Source organism: Lipophrys pholis, assembly GCF_963383615.2.
Source record: "Lipophrys pholis genome assembly, chromosome: 1".
NCBI lineage: Eukaryota > Metazoa > Chordata > Actinopteri > Blenniiformes > Blenniidae > Lipophrys > Lipophrys pholis.
Genome location: NC_137635.1, coordinates 2,589,173 through 2,604,340, shown reverse-complemented (window position 1 = coordinate 2,604,340; position 15,168 = coordinate 2,589,173). Strand labels below are relative to the sequence as shown.

General features: G+C 40.6%; 3 protein-coding genes across 5 annotated transcripts in view; 1 reads left to right on the top strand and 2 right to left on the bottom strand.

Moving 5' to 3' along the window:
- LOC308107131 (testican-2) overlaps positions 1–2,619 on the top strand; it is a 40,769-nt gene extending 38,150 nt beyond the window's left edge. The window contains exon 10 of the mRNA XM_080459268.1: positions 490–2,619. Coding sequence (XP_080315394.1) covers positions 490–632 — 143 coding nt within the window. The 3' untranslated portion in view covers positions 633–2,619. The remainder of the gene's footprint in view (positions 1–489) is intronic.
- A 2,463-nt stretch (positions 2,620–5,082) lies between these two features.
- On the bottom strand, positions 5,083–10,838 carry sar1aa (secretion associated, Ras related GTPase 1Aa). Of its 3 annotated transcripts, XM_080461142.1 has the most exons (8): positions 10,766–10,838; positions 9,621–9,752; positions 8,844–8,912; positions 8,567–8,686; positions 8,265–8,330; positions 7,670–7,773; positions 7,446–7,577; positions 6,491–7,334 (listed from the first exon to the last, which is right to left on the bottom strand). In XM_080461142.1, exons 2-8 carry the CDS (start codon positions 9,664–9,666, stop codon positions 7,218–7,220), a joined length of 654 nt encoding a protein of 217 aa, XP_080317268.1. In that variant the 5' UTR covers positions 9,667–9,752; positions 10,766–10,838; the 3' UTR covers positions 6,491–7,217. The 3 variants fall into 3 exon arrangements, with proteins under 3 accessions (XP_080317269.1, XP_080317268.1, XP_080317270.1); XM_080461143.1 differs by lacking the exon at positions 9,621–9,752 and having other exon boundaries at positions 5,083–7,334; XM_080461144.1 differs by lacking the exon at positions 9,621–9,752 and having other exon boundaries at positions 8,844–8,940; positions 10,766–10,836.
- A 438-nt stretch (positions 10,839–11,276) lies between these two features.
- Positions 11,277–15,040, bottom strand: ppa1a (inorganic pyrophosphatase 1a). Its single transcript, XM_080475199.1, has 11 exons — positions 14,526–15,040; positions 14,277–14,341; positions 14,078–14,131; positions 13,840–13,959; positions 13,670–13,756; positions 13,461–13,587; positions 13,229–13,356; positions 12,980–13,065; positions 12,601–12,670; positions 12,273–12,312; positions 11,277–12,181 (listed from the first exon to the last, which is right to left on the bottom strand). Exons 1-11 carry the CDS (start codon positions 14,584–14,586, stop codon positions 12,153–12,155), a joined length of 867 nt encoding a protein of 288 aa, XP_080331325.1. The 5' UTR covers positions 14,587–15,040; the 3' UTR covers positions 11,277–12,152.
- Positions 15,041–15,168: the final 128 nt, after the last annotated feature.

The following is a 15,168-nucleotide window of genomic DNA, read 5'->3' as shown; positions in this document are numbered from 1 at the left end:
CTCATTGGATGCTGTATTTATTAGTGATGGACTCCAGAGTTCATTCTAAACTGTCCGCTCTATGTATGTGATTCTGGAGACGCATTAAAATCAATTACAACTCTGCTTGCATGGCAGTGAGGCAAACTGCTGTGAGGTGGTGTGTGTGTGTGTGTGTGTGTGTGTGTGTGTGTGTGTGTGTGTGTGTGTGTGTGTGTGTGTGTGTGTGTGTGTGTTTTTTCTCCATTTTACGCAGTCTTATGAATAATTTGTGAACCTGCTCAAACTGCTGTGTGGATTAAAGGATCAGAAATACAGATACAATGCCTACAATTAGTCTTACTATCCAAGAAACTGACTTATCTTCAGAATGTTTGAACCAAATGATCCCAGCCTTCTATTTTATGATTTGATTGAAGCAACGTCAACAAAATTGGCACAAAAAAACAACAAAAAAAAACAAAGAGGAACAAATGGAGGAACTTTCCTCTCCTTTTTATTTTCTTCCAGATGAAGTAGCGGGATATTCTGGAGATTTTGGGAGCGGAGTGGGATGGGAGGACGAAGAGGAGAAGGAGGGAGAGGACGCTGGGGAGGAGGAGGAGGAAGAGGAGGAGGAGGGTGAGGCCGACGATGGAGGCTACATCTGGTAGGACGGTCCGACCCGCGCGCCGAGAGCACGGCTGCTGGCCTGAAAGATCTCTAGGCACGGCTCTCTCCTGAAAAGATTCTGGGATGGGACGGGGACGGGGGAGTTGCCCTGGCAGGAAGCGTCGAGCTGGGCAGGTCCAGTGATGAGATGATGACCAGTTTTTTCTGTTTTGTTTTGTTTTTTTTGTTTTTTTGTCTTAGATATGTGTAATTGCTTCATTCTATTCTCTGTTTTTTGAGCGACAGAGCTTTTTACTTTGCTTTCCCGTCACCCGGGACCCACTGACTACTGCGCCATAGGTAGCTACAGTCCATCAGAATTCCTATCTCGTCCGACTGCCATCTATGCATATAGAGATTATGAGTAATTTTGTATTGTGTCAACAGTTGCTTGAGTATTAGAGCTGCCAGCCCACTGAAACAACAAGAGATACGAATTTAAACAAACAGTTCGACATTTTGGGAAATAGACTATTTCTATTGTAGACAATTAAATGAAAATGATCGGTGCCACTTGAGTATTGAATATGGAGATAAGCCTGGGAGATATTATGTCAGGAAACAAATCAGAAAATCAGTTGCCTTTGTTTTCTCACTTATTTAACGTGTCTGTTAATGAATGAATCAACGTCTCGTACTTTTGTTGAATCTGGATTTTTTTTTTTTTTTAAACTATGTTAAAAGTGACAAGTTGCATTTTCAGGCGTCATGTGAGAAAAGGGAAAATAAAAAAAAATAAAAACTTTCACATATGAGACCTGTAAAAATGGAAATTGTTGTTTTTACACGTTTGGTATTATTTAACAAGCGATTTGCAAAGCGTTAATGAGCTTCGGAGGTGCTGGCATCTGGGTTTTGTCATCTTTGATTCCTTTTCTCTTCCAGCCTGTAAATGCTTGATGAATGTTTCCCTAATAACAGCATATTAAATGATAATGAGATGACAGCATGACAAAGGGCCCACTGGGAGAAATAACCCTACAGGGGATTATTATTGCCGACGTTGGCAGGCGTTGACGTCTCCATGGCTGCTTCGACTTGATTGTGGACTTTACCGGTTTGGTTCTTCCTGATAACAGCAGGTAGACACAGTTAGCATCAGTGTAGCATTTAGCAGCTCCTGAAGAGCCTTTTATTTCCCTCAGGACTGAGAGGCAATCAAATCAGAACTAATAGAGAGTAAATATTGGATTTTCATTTGCCTGGTAATAATGACTGGTAATGTTCTTTGGCTCCCTAACCTCTGGAGGTGTAAATAATCTGCTGTTTGCTAACAGCTGTTATTGTCGTGTATAACGCCTTGTTTCCATGTGGAACGGGTGGCTTCCAAAAGCAGTACTGATACTGATCTCTAGCTTGAGAGCATGTGAGCACATTTTCCAAAATGTCGACCTTTTTGCTTTAAAAAAGGTTCAGCACCGTGGTGTTTCGTGTTTGAAAACCGTGTGTATAAATCCAGTGTAAAAGAAACGCCAAGCAACTTTAAAGGGTCTAAACGGTTTGAAGTCACAGCTCCAAGCCGGTTTGAAATTGTACATGGATTAAGTGGCTGCACAGCACTATCACGGGACCTACGTTTTCTAGTTGGCTTTACTTTGACATGAAAACCTGTAGAATGTACTTTGACGAGCGAAACCGCGCCCGACAGTAGAAACCACTGGCCGTTGTCCTCTGCTTACTCTCAAGTCATGATAAAGAATGTGCCACAACTCTGTTTTACTTTTAAGTTTGCAACTTGAAATACTGTATTTTGTGTTTATATAGAAGAAGAAGAAAACAACAACTTGTGCATTACTTGAAGTTCTGTGTGTATACTTGAATTCACACTGTGGTATTTTTTTTTTTTTTTTTTTTACGAGAATATTGTTGCCATGTTTTCATTCATGCTATTGATAGGCCGAGGCATTTGTTGGTTTTTAGTATTGCATGTTAGTAAAATAAGAATGTACTTCTAGGCTGAGCACTTTACTAATAAAGGCACCGGGGCCCAACTTGAGTGTTGTCTTCAATCTTCTCCGGCGATTTCAGACGTGGAAATGACCAACGCAGTCCAGAGTCACACACTGACTCTCTTTTTTTGGGGATTGTTAAGGTCAGTGCTTCTCACCGCTGATTTGAATGAATGGTTTGTAATCAAGCTCTGCAGAAATCCTTTCTAGGAGAAGAAGACGCCACAACAAGCCTGGCGTTGCATTAAAGCGACCAAAAGAGACCTTGAGTGGAAGCAACAGGTGAAACGTGTGAATATCCGAGTGGAAGAAGAAAACGAATATCAGACCCACGGTGGATTTAGATTCACCGATTGTCTTCAAATGTCTCGTTTTGGACTGAAATCCGCAACCAAAGACGACACACAAGCTTGCTAAGATAAATAAACACATTTGTAATGTATATAGAAATATATTTGCACAATTATTCACACATTAGGAACAAAATCAGAATATGTGAATAATTGCAAGTTATTAAAGCAATTCCAAACACACACATCAAGGATGATAACTTTTATAACAATGCAAGACCGTAAATGTAACGGGTGCGACAGTTACAGGTTCTATCTACAGACCAACTTCACTTTCAAAGGCAAAGTCAACAAAAGCCAATTATTGCCTATTGATCACGGATTATTAGTAATATCTTCTCATCTGAAATCAAATCAACCACAGTTCATTGTGTGAGTTTCCCTCTCAGTGTGTGAGCGGTTACAGCTCTGCTTTACCAACATTTATTTGATGTTGTTCTTCGCTGAAGTAGCTGTTATGCTATTTGAACCCCATGGTGTTACAAATAATTAAACAGAAACGGGTGGGGGTGGGAGGGGGCATTGATCAGAGGGAGGGAGGCAGCAAGTGGCACTCTGTTCATTCCATTTTCACATCACATTCTCCTCTTCCATATCCTCACCTGGTGTGTTGAAGATTATTCACACTGGGGCCTGTTTAACGGCTGTAATCACAACTCATGATGTGTTACTGCAAATACAGAGCAAAGTTTTCATTGATCCTGAAGTGGAGGTAAAACGGGGGGGGCGGGGGGGGGGGGGGGGGGGGGCTGCAGCAGAGTGTCCTTTAAGTCGCCTCTGTGACAGACAGATGGGATATTTGCCGGGTTTTATTTTGGTGCTCAGCTGCCACCTCATGCTAAGAGAACAAATTACAGCAGTCGGCGACCAGATGGCAAAGCGCTGAATGATCAATGTGAAAGGCAGCAGAGGTTATGTAAATGGTGGAATTGGAAATGGCTGGGTGTTAAGCTGTTTACTCTCTAACGATTAGCAATCACGCCTTAATAGAAGTCCTGGATGATGCACTTCATCACTGACTGGGTAAATTCAGCAATCAGTCTGAACTAAAGAAAAATATTTTCTTTGTTTATGAAGGAATAAAGATTTGGAGGATAGGAAAACTAAGAAAAAGCATATTTTAGCACTTTTTTTTTTTTTTTACTTGAGTGGCTTTTTAAACACATGAAAAAACTACTATGATTAAAGGCCATTTATATTTGCATATTTGATGTCTTACGTAAACTACTGAGTGCTGGTTAATAATACTATTGTTGCAAAAATAGTATTACTTCTACTTCCCATTTAAGTGGTCGGCAAATTTCCTAATTCAGCATTACACCTGATATAAACTCATGAAATCTTTAAATGACATGTGGTCCACATCCGGATTCAGTCACGTGACACCGCAACCTCATTTTCAAAAGGTGTACAACAGATTTTTTATTTTTTTTTGTCACTGAAGTTAAGTTTTAAATCATTTGACAATTGTACAACTTAAATACCAGGCTGCCGGCGGATGGCAGGAAAGAAATGAGTTTGTGTGGATTTAGGAGAGACGATAGCAGCGGCTGGATGAAATCACAATAATCACAATAATTAATACTGGAGATAAAAGCATCAAGGCCTTTCCGACTGTCTGAGAGAGAAAAGAAGTTGAAGGACTTAAAGGCGAAAAACACATTTGATGACGGGTCTGCACCATTACTGCACCGTTACTGCACCGTTACTGCACCGTTACTGCACCGTTACTGCACCGTTACTGTACCATTACTGCACCATTACATCCTGTGAGGCCTCGACAAGAGAAACGCCGACAGTCGTCATGAGAGGAATCACTTCCTTGGGTTTTTTTTTTTTTTAATAGAATGAATGTAATTAAATATCTATTGAGCAAACAAGTGAGAATCCATTTACATGATTGCACTTTGATTCCATTCTTAAGGGACAAATGGCAGCGAAACACTGGAAATGTTTGACTATATACTCATTTTCATTTAGAATCTTTTCTTTTTTTTTTTTTTTACATCATTCCATTTTAATTAGTTCCACTTTTATTCAAGTATTTTCTTTAGGTATTTATTCTGTAATTATATTTCCCCAGATGGAACAATCAGAAGTAACAGTGGGTTATGAAAGCCACCAAAAGAGATACAAACAAAACAAACACATTTCAAGTCTATAAAAAGCTGATTTATTTATTTTTATTACATTTTACAAGTTAATAAATTGACAGATATTTATTCGTTATCTAGATTAATGACAACTGGTTTGCACACATAATTCCTGAAAATGGTAATTCAAGTAATATACAGTTATAAATAACTCCAGTGCTTTGTGGCGTCCGCTCCGGGGCAGTTTACTGTACAAGCATTTACATGTGTACTATACATAATTTACAAGCACTCACAACGGGTACAGAACATGGTTCAAAGGAGGAAAAAAAAAAAAGCAGTTTGTTTACATGCATACTACAATTTTTATATATGTGAATAAACACCCTGTAAACAAGTGGGAAACGGTCCATTAAGTACAACGTTTACATGCCTCGGTTTGTGGCGAACTATTTTGGGCTTCTTTTAATGAGGGAGTAAATGAGGGAAAATCCGAGTAAAGCTAGAGCAGTAACTTCCAGTACAGGTCTGCAAAGAGTACTCTCTTGTCGTTTATACATAAGGGGTGTCGAACATAAAGCCTGCGGGTCAAAGCCGGCCCACCAGAGGGTCTGATCTGACCCCATATATTATTTGAGATTGTTTTTTTTTTGTTTTGTTTTATTAGTTTGTTCATAATTATTTCGAAAAGGCAGAGATGAGGAGTTGCCATTATTTCTAGATTATGATGCTTTCTTTCTTTTTTTCGGCTTTAGCCCAGTTGAGATCAAATGTATGTGAAATGAAAAGAGTTCGACACCCCCCACCCGCCCCCGTGTTAGACAGTCAAAAAGTACATTACCTGGAACCTGAAGATAGTTAGCGCTGACAAGTCTAAGTCCTAATCACACGTCTGAGGCACTACAACAGCATAAGACATAAAAAAAAATAAAAAAATTAAAATTGCAAAATCCCCATTGCGTTTCAGCCTCCTAGTTGAACGGTTACCGCTCTGAATTGGTCCATAATCTGCACTCCTTTCAAGTAAAACCAAAACAGATCCAAAGCAGTAAAACGAGAGACTGGATATTTCACACAGGGTGAGTTAATAGTCACATAATGGAAAAGATGAGCAGGCGTCTGTGAACAGATTCAGAATTAAACGCTCGTTAAGAAAAAAAAAAGAAAAAAAGAAAAGAGCATATAACATTTCTGAAGGTCGTCTCTGCTACAGTACGTCTGGTTTATTCTACTTTATTGCTTCACGGCATTTTAAGGGGGGGGCATTTATTATTACTAGTTTCATGACACAATAAAGCAAAGGGGCCGAAGGAAAGACACTCGAGTTCTGTGTGGACGTTTCTGACTCTGAATTCCTCACTGACCAGCACAAAAGACAGTTTGGACACATTTGGAACCCTTCGATCACATCAGCTGGAGGAGAACACGTCATTCACGGAACTAAAATCTTTTTTTTTTTTTTTTTTTTAAATGCCAATTTCATCAAGACACTGAAAGTGAGCAGCACATTACTCACAGCACACTCATCAGCGAGCTGTTAAATCCGTCATATCTTCCTTTGTTTGCCTTTTTCGGATTTTCATTTTGGGGGATTTCAAGTTATCTTGGCTCGCTGCTCAGCTCTGAACATTCTGTACTTGTAAAACTACACATTTGTTGGCGCTATGCTTTGAAGGCAGAGGCTGTGTCTCATCAGATTCCGGGGACTAAGATTAACCTTCTGTAATGAGTCGATTTGTCTACTTGATTGTATGAAAATCTGAGCGAGACCATCTTAATTCAATGTCAAGACACGCATTAAATTATTCACCGTCGTCACCGAGAGGCCTTTAGTTTCATCGCTCACATATGAAATTCCAATCTAAACAGTTGGTCTATCAAGTAATTAATAATGGAATACTGAAGCAAACACATCTACGTTCTTGCATAATGTACTGCTGCTGTATTGTAATCAGGTATGATGTAACCTCATTAACAAGCCATGCAACTCTTTTAATTCCTACATTTATAACACATTTAGGACAGTTCACCAGTAAACACTTTGAAAGATTTGCATAGAAGAATCTCTGGGGGGAAAAAAGGATAGTCTGTTAATGATTTGACTTAACTTTTTGGGCATTTAGAAACTGACAAAGGGACATATTTGTATATTGTGTTTCTCAAAAACCTGCAGGTTTAAAGACCTCCCTGTGACGTCAGTCGATGTACTGCGATAACCACCTGAAACCTTCGCCGTAGCCTTGTTTTTTCAACACGCTGCACATGAAGATCTCCAGCGGGCGGGCGTTCAGCTCCTTCAGAGAGACGTTGCCCTGTTGGCAACAATCAGTATCAATGAGGATGACCATTACCCCCCCCCCCACACACACACACACACACACCCCCATGAGAAATAAAAAGCTCGAGGTCAATAACGTGCCTACCTTTCCGGTAACTTGCCCGTCAAGTGCGAACGCTCCTCTCAGTCCTCCTTCACTGATGGCCTCGGGACGGTCGATTTTATTACCCAAAACCAACACCGGTACGTTCACTATGGTCTCGTCTGACAGGAGGGCCTGCCAGATATGAGAATCACATCAATTCTCGGGCTCTCAGACAACAGGGCGGTCGGTCCTGAACGGCTCGCAACAGCAATATTAATTCTTACATCAAGCTCAGTCTTGGATTCTGTGAGTCTGTCGTGATCTGCGCAGTCGACCAGAAAGACGACTCCATTCACAGCTGGCAGGTAGTTCTTCCAAACTCTTCGAGCTGCGAGCAAAGGGGGAAAAAAAAATAAATATATATATATATATATATATATATATATATATATATATATATATTTTTTTTTATATATATATATATATATATATATATAAAAAATGCTCTGAGAATTGAAACTGTGGCACAATGTAAACACAGACGTGGCGAAAGTAAAATTCACTTTTCCATCTTAACATGTAGAAAATATTATTTGTGTACTTATATAAATTTACTCCTACTTCAATATAATCTACACAATAGCTCATTTTAAAATCCGAAATCATGACCGAATAGCATTCTATTTGAAAGTGCATCCTGAGAAGTTTTCATTTGTCAAACTGCAGTTTGGGCTTCAAACAGTCCAGCTGAAACTTAACGTTGTGGCTCAGTAATCCAGACCGACTATATCTAAAGTCATAAAACTGAGGATTTGTTTAAATCTGCTACTGATTTACCGCAAACCCGCTGAGGCACAACAAGCAAAGCACAACTCTCACCTTGCACATGTCCACCGAGGTCAAATGTAGTAAATGTCATGCCGCCAATCGTCAGCTCCTCAGACGCTTTGAAAGAAAGCAAATGGAATGTGAGTTTTCTTTTCGTACCCTGTTCAAGCAGAATAAGGCTGGGTCACAGGAATCAGGAGATGATAATCCCACGAGGTGACGAGATATTAAAGTAAGTACAGTGAACAGAGTATCATGAAAATAGGTCATTTTGGCAAAATTTTAAAAAAAAAGGTAGGACATTCTCATAAAAACAACAAGGTGACACTATGACAGCAACTATCCCTGCCTACTTGGATGCAGCGTTGGCACGTGCTGCCCGAGTCGGTCGTCTTTCAGCATGTGCAGGAGGGTCGTTTTTCCTGCATTGTCCAGGCCCAGGAAAACCAGCTTCCCACTCTTTTTGTACAAACCTGATTGTGGTTTTACACAAAGAAACGGTTGGAAATTAGACTTTTCTTCTTCGCAAATTCAGATTTTCACATTCGTAACTCTGCGGAACTTTGTGAGCTTCAAGTTATTTGTGACTTTGAGTGCTTTTGTCAGTCCTGAACGACGGACAGTACTCACCTAAGAATTGTAAAACACTGCTAAATCCCTTGTAGATCCACTCGAATAAAAATGACATCTTGACAGTGTCTGCCGACGAGGAGGAAAAAAAAAATCACTACAGAATACAAATACACAACATTATTTATCTATTATGTCAAAATGTGTCCTCAGTTTCTCCATTCATATTAAAAAACAAGCATATACTGTTTGTACTTCACATAAAGAAAATAAAACACAAGTGCACCAGAATACAAATAAGCCAACTCATGAAATAGTGATAATGTCTTAGAACAACCTCGTAAAAAAAAAGAAAAAAGCCCACCTCGAGTCCATATTGTATTCATATTAGGCTGCTGAAGCAAAAGGTAAGAGTTTAATATAAAACCCCCTTCTGCCACATCTATCTTCAGAAAATATATTACAAATAAACTTGCTCTAAAGCCAGATCACCGTGCACTCTCAATATTGTGTTTACATACTTGGCTCCAGTAGCTCTTGGCTCACACTGGTGAATTTAAAATATCTTATGAAAAACATTCATTAACAGGGTGCTGCACTACATTCAGCACAAGATTTTTCTTTATATTCAGCTTAACTGTAATATACACAAGATCTGTCTCTCCTGGACTCTTTCAAGAGTAAGTGATTTTTCTTCCTTATCCATAATGCTCTGTCTGGGATTCACACGTATTATGTCAATGTTGTGAAAGGCTCCAGCCACATGCATGTATTTATACTTGGATAAAATAGGTATAGAGTGAGGATGGATAAAAGCAGGAATGGACCAGACCCTACTTTCTTTTCTCTGACTTGTGTCCTTGTCTGCTTGAACAACATCCATCCACCTCCTATACCGCTCATGTCCTGTTCAGGGTAGCAGGGCAGTGGAGAACGTGCAAACCCCACATCTGATCCCAGGCCTTCCAGCTGTGAGGCAAGAGCACTGCTTGAACAACAGCATGTACACATTTCATCAAATCCCAAAACACTGGTTAAAAAAAGGTCTCCACCCAGATCAGGTCATCAACCTCTGCCAGCATTCGATTGTCACTGTTGTGTGGTGAAGTTGGTAAAGTCAATTGGAAGGTTGCCGGTTCAATTCTAGCATCTGTTCATACCTGGAAGTGTTCTTGAGCAGGACCGGAACTGAAAACGTAAATGTGACTAACATTGTAAAGTGATTTGTGGGCTAAGAAATCAGTAGAAAATCGCTCTATAAATGAAATCCATTCACCATTTCAACCCATATACCTGTCTTTTATAGATGGGTCCTTAATATTGGCTGTTGATTACGATCCTTTATAGTTTCAAAGCATCATCACCATCACGTATTTTGAATTTGTCGGAAGTTCTGCAGCATTTTTCTTCACATTATCTTGTTGCTGTTTTAAGTATCGTGACTTAACTTGTGTGACATATCACGACACCTCCACCCACACGTGCAGCAGACAGCTGAGGAACTGTCACCAGACAAATCGATCACTCATACAGAAACTTGCCTCTGTAGTTTCAGGAAAACACGCAACAGGTCTCTGTGAGTGATTTATCGGCGCTAAACAGCGATCTAATAAACAACATCGCGTCATTTTAACTGCAGCTTAAGCCACTAGCTACGACACAAAATGTCTATTAAATAATCATGATCTCCAGCATTGTGATGTTGCACGCTTAGTGAAGTCTGTGCAGGTTGTTGTCATGTTTTAGATCATGCTATAATGAGTTCTGTTCGCCTTTTCTGTGCCATTTAAATCGACGGCTATATAGCGCCGTTTAGCTAGTTAGCATTAAGGTATTAGCTGACGTGAAGCCTCTGGATGGTTCGAGAGTCTCCAGGCGAGTCCGGACAACACGCGCCGAGAAGCCGGCTGCGAGTTAACCGATTATTGAGACATGTTTCCGGGATAAAGTGTCGTTGTGTGGCGGTGCTGCGATACTCTCACCTGCAGCCGTCCAGCAGCTCGGCTCTCCGTAGTATCAGCGGTCTCCTTGGAAACAGGAGCCCTCTTCTTCTACGCGAAATAAACGGTAAGAGTACATGGTTTAGCGCCCCCTCTCTGCAGCTCGCTGTCAATGACGTTATATATTGTGTGGCATGGATCACTCTGGTTATATTTCAAAGGTCACAAAAAGACTTAATTTTTTTCCAAAGAGAGTGGATGATACGCTTCATAATGTTCACGTGTCAGTATATACATGCATATACTCATACATGAGCACTATAATTGTAAAATAGTTGTCAAAAGAGAAATAAAACAAACAAATTAAAATACAATAGAAGATTAAATAGTCAATTTTGTTCAGAATGCTCAATACAATTACACAGGTTGCAAACAGCTCAGGAATACAGAAACAATGCAACCTGATACCTGTCTAAACCTTTCAACCAACCTGAATAGCAAAACGTGTTACATTCTGCAACCAGAGCTTGAATCAGTAAACATTAATCAGACTAGATTTTCTCCTGTGCTTTATTGGATCTGACTCTACACCCACAGAGTTCATATCTTAGGACCAGAAATCAGTATTCTTCCACTCCAGTCCCAATTATTCTATTTTATAGCTGGTCCAGTGTTGTCAATTATACATAGGCATTCCTGTCGGAACTGTGAGCATGTCAGGATGAGCCCTCAGTGGAATAAATCTGAGGTAGCTCTTATTAAACATGTTCGCTGAGCAGAAAAATACCAAATATAATAGAATTTGGACCATTTCACTTTTGGCCTATTTCATACTTCTAATTTTTAACAATTCTTAGAGAAACCTTGTGCAGTTTTATTCTGCTATGTCCGTCTGTGAGTCTTTCATGAAATATTTTTTAATGAAGTTACACTAAAATTATCCAGCTTGTTGAATAGCTTGTATGTTCTAAAGGCTATTTTAGGCTTTTTCAGTCACTGACCTCAGAAAGATCCTGTGAGCATTCTTTTTTTACACACATTCAATTCCACAAGTTAATTGAACGACATTTTATGTACATTGAATAAATTGTTTATTGAAATTGCCATGAGGTGAAGAACACAACAATAAGGAAATAAAATGAGATCCAGATTTCAGCATGGGGATTGAGAAGATTACACACAGTCACAGGGATCTCTGCTGCTCGTGTAGATGACAATGTAGAGACATTCAAAATCAATGCATTATACACTTTGGGGAATTGTTTCTCACAGTGTTCATTTTGATGACGGCAACAGGCAATTGAAGTGAGAGTAAAGAAGTAAATGAATATGACACGGAAAATATACATCCAGTCTTCTGAGTTTGAGCAAGAGAAGAACGAAGGAAACACAATTCAAGTCGTCGTCCTTCCAATGATGAGGTGCTCTCCTACTTCTCATAGTAGAACCATTGGTCAACTGAAATGAGAAAAGAAAATGAATAAAATAATCACGTGTGTGTGAAAACACGGCGCTGCCACAAGAACACTAGTAAATGTAGAACACCCACCTGAGCTTGGGATGGGATCTTCAGCTCCAAAAGCAGGCGCCTGGAAGAATAAGTGAAATCATTATCTGTTTTATAAAAAAAATAGAAATAAATAAATGTATGTTTTTGATTGATTTTAAAATCAATAGTCCTGCGTTCCTGACAGAATCAGCTGGAGGAAAACTAAAGTGCCCATTCAAGTTCTTTTCTCCACCAGCTTGACTAATGATGCACATCGATTGCCCACAAACTGTGTGACGCCATCTTATTATCTCTACTCTCGTTTGAGCAGGTCTGATTATAGATTTGTCGGATGAAAAGCGCGAGACGGAAAATCAAAGGTACATACGGATTTGACGACGGCCTCAGCGTCCCCGGCAGAGCAGCAGAACGGGCTGTCAGAGACACTGCTGTTTGTGCTGTGTGGAGGAAGAAATGAGTGATTTTTAGATCAAATTAGAAAACAAAATGAGTTGTAGAGACTAAAACATTAGAGGAGGAAATACATGAAATATTTGCAAAAGCCAATATTGACACACAGATAGTAGAAATTCAGAGCAAGAGATGAAAAAGAAACTCTTCAAAGAACGTCTTAAAAGTTTTCACACTGACACACACACACACACACACACACACACACACACACACACACCCATATCTACACCCACCCGTTCAGATGCATGCATACACACACTCTAAAGAGTACAGCAACATGGGAAAGTACTCACCAGTTCAACTCGCCAGCACTTGTGGCCTTAGAAATCAGAGCCTTCCAAAACTCATGGGTGTCCTTCACTGTTTTGATGGCAAAGTCCTAGAAAACACAAGAAATGTTCCACTTTTCCATTTTCTGAGAACGTGTCAGTGTGCCAGGAAAAAACCCCCCACAGTGTTTCATGTTTGGCACTGAAAACGCTGGAAACGACTCGGAATCTGCTCTTTATTGTTATATGTCACATATTTTCAAAAATAGGTACCCTGTCCTTGAACTCTCCATTGAAGGCAAACTGGTTTTCGGGTTTCCCGTCGGGGACTTTGTATCTCTTAAACCAATCGACTGTCGCCTCCAGATATCCAGGCTTAAGTCGTCTCACATCGTCGATGTCTGCAACAAAATCAAAGACACGAAAAACAGCTCCGATTTCAAAAATAACACCGCGTGTTTTCCTCCGGCAAAAAGCAGTTATTCTGTTGCTTGGTTTGGCCTACTGTTAAAGTCTGCAGCTTCTGGGTCCTCAGTATTGATCACAATGACCTTCCAGTCAGTTTCACCCTCATCGATCAAAGCCAGAGTTCCCAACACCTTGACTTTGATTATTTCTCCCCGAGAACACACCTGAGAATCAAAGACATATTTTCCGAAAAGGCAGAAAGCACATGAACTTGAACAGCTGCACAGTCAGCAGGTTTTCCGTTACCTTATTTCCTATGTCACATATGTCGATTGGGTCGTTGTCCCCACAGCATCCTGTGTCGCTGTCCTTGTGGTTGGGGTCTTCCCATGTCTGTCCAAATGTATATTATAGTATATTTCATTAAGCAGATGATACAGACAGAGATAAGTACACAGATTCTAAGACAGACTGACCTGCGGAATAGCTCCGTAATTCCAGATATAGCCTTTGTGTGGAAACACATTGGCAACATATCGGAGATTTCCCTTTTTCATGTCTTGTTTCAGTGGATTGAGCGGATCTTTGGTGGCAATCTGTGAGGCAAACGCACAGAGCACGAAGCACTGAGTCAGTCTATGGTTGAGCAGACCCGAACAACGTATTGACTGCAGGAAGGCTGCAAAATATGTAAAAAAAAAAAAAAAAGTGTACCTCCATCTTTGCATTCGTCCATCTTGGAACTTCCACAACGGCGTGAAAAACGTTCTACAAGAACAACAGAAACTGCATGTGTATCATCCCGATCAAGAGTTCAAATCACAACAGGAACACTAAGATCTATTTTGAACTTTGTTAAAAAGTGTGTTTTTCCAACTATAACTGTAATAGATGAGAATAGATGAGGCCTCACCTCTGCTTCATTTGCGTAGATGGGTATATCATGAAAGGGAGAAATGTACGTCCCTTCAGAGTTTTCTATGAGGAAGAAGGAAACAGGTTTTGACTGGATGTGGATCGAAAACGTGTCAGATCTCTCTTCTCTATTTGGCAATACGACTGGCTCCTGCTGTGCCACCAGAACACAGTCCACAATCCACCCAGGGCCTATCGGGCACAAACACACAAACAGGGACACCCCAAAAAAAAAGCTGCGCCTTACTGAAAAACACCCTGTACTCCTGGGTGTTCGGTCTGCCCCTCTCCTCAGTGGCGAAGCTCATGTCTGTTGTCGTCTCCTCCACTGTGGTCTGTGCACTAATCCAGCAGGACTAAGAAGCCCCAGGGTGACAGTCCTTGGGGCAGAGGGACTGTGCATGCGCATTGCTTAAGCTGAGGGTTACACACCTGACGACTGCCTGCATGTGACAACACAGCCGGTGTGCGAGCGTACGAAGTAGGACGGCAGAGCCTTGCCGGCTTTTGCCTGCTGCTGCATTCAGATCACATCCGATGCAGACAGGTGGAGCCAACCGGAGCGTAAACAAAGTGTCTGGAGGTGCCAAGAAATGTAATTGATAGCTAATCCCCACTTGTTACCTCTTGTTCATGGCTGCCACACGCCTCTTGCAGCATGCATGTGAAGTTTGCACCTTATTTGCACGAGGAGTGATTTCTTTGGTTTTTTTTCCCATTTCCTTCATGTAAGCCGTGGCCCTCGAGAGCTCTCTCCAGACTAAAACAGATGGAGCTGACTGGCGTTAGCTGTAAGCCAATTAACAAAGGGGGATTAAGGGGTTTGTTCATGTTGTGACTTCTTACCACTTCGGTTTCACTGTAACACTTTGATAACAGACTATTTTTAG

Coding starts and splice junctions, on each gene's coding strand:
- sar1aa (XM_080461142.1), bottom strand. CDS start 9,666: ATGGATGTTGTTCAAGCAGACAAGGACACAAGTCAGAGAAAAGAAA. Junction 8,913..9,620: donor CACAAGTCAGAGAAAAGAAA/GTAGGGTCTGGT, acceptor CCTCGTCGGCAG/ACACTGTCAAGATGTCATTT. Junction 7,578..7,669: donor AATCCAAGACTGAGCTTGAT/GTAAGAATTAAT, acceptor CATATCTGGCAG/GCCCTCCTGTCAGACGAGAC.
- ppa1a (XM_080475199.1), bottom strand. CDS start 14,586: ATGAGCTTCGCCACTGAGGAGAGGGGCAGACCGAACACCCAGGAGTAC. Junction 14,342..14,525: donor GGAGTACAGGGTGTTTTTCA/GTAAGGCGCAGC, acceptor TCTTCCTCATAG/AAAACTCTGAAGGGACGTAC. Junction 13,588..13,669: donor TATGTGACATAGGAAATAAG/GTAACGGAAAAC, acceptor TTTGATTCTCAG/GTGTGTTCTCGGGGAGAAAT.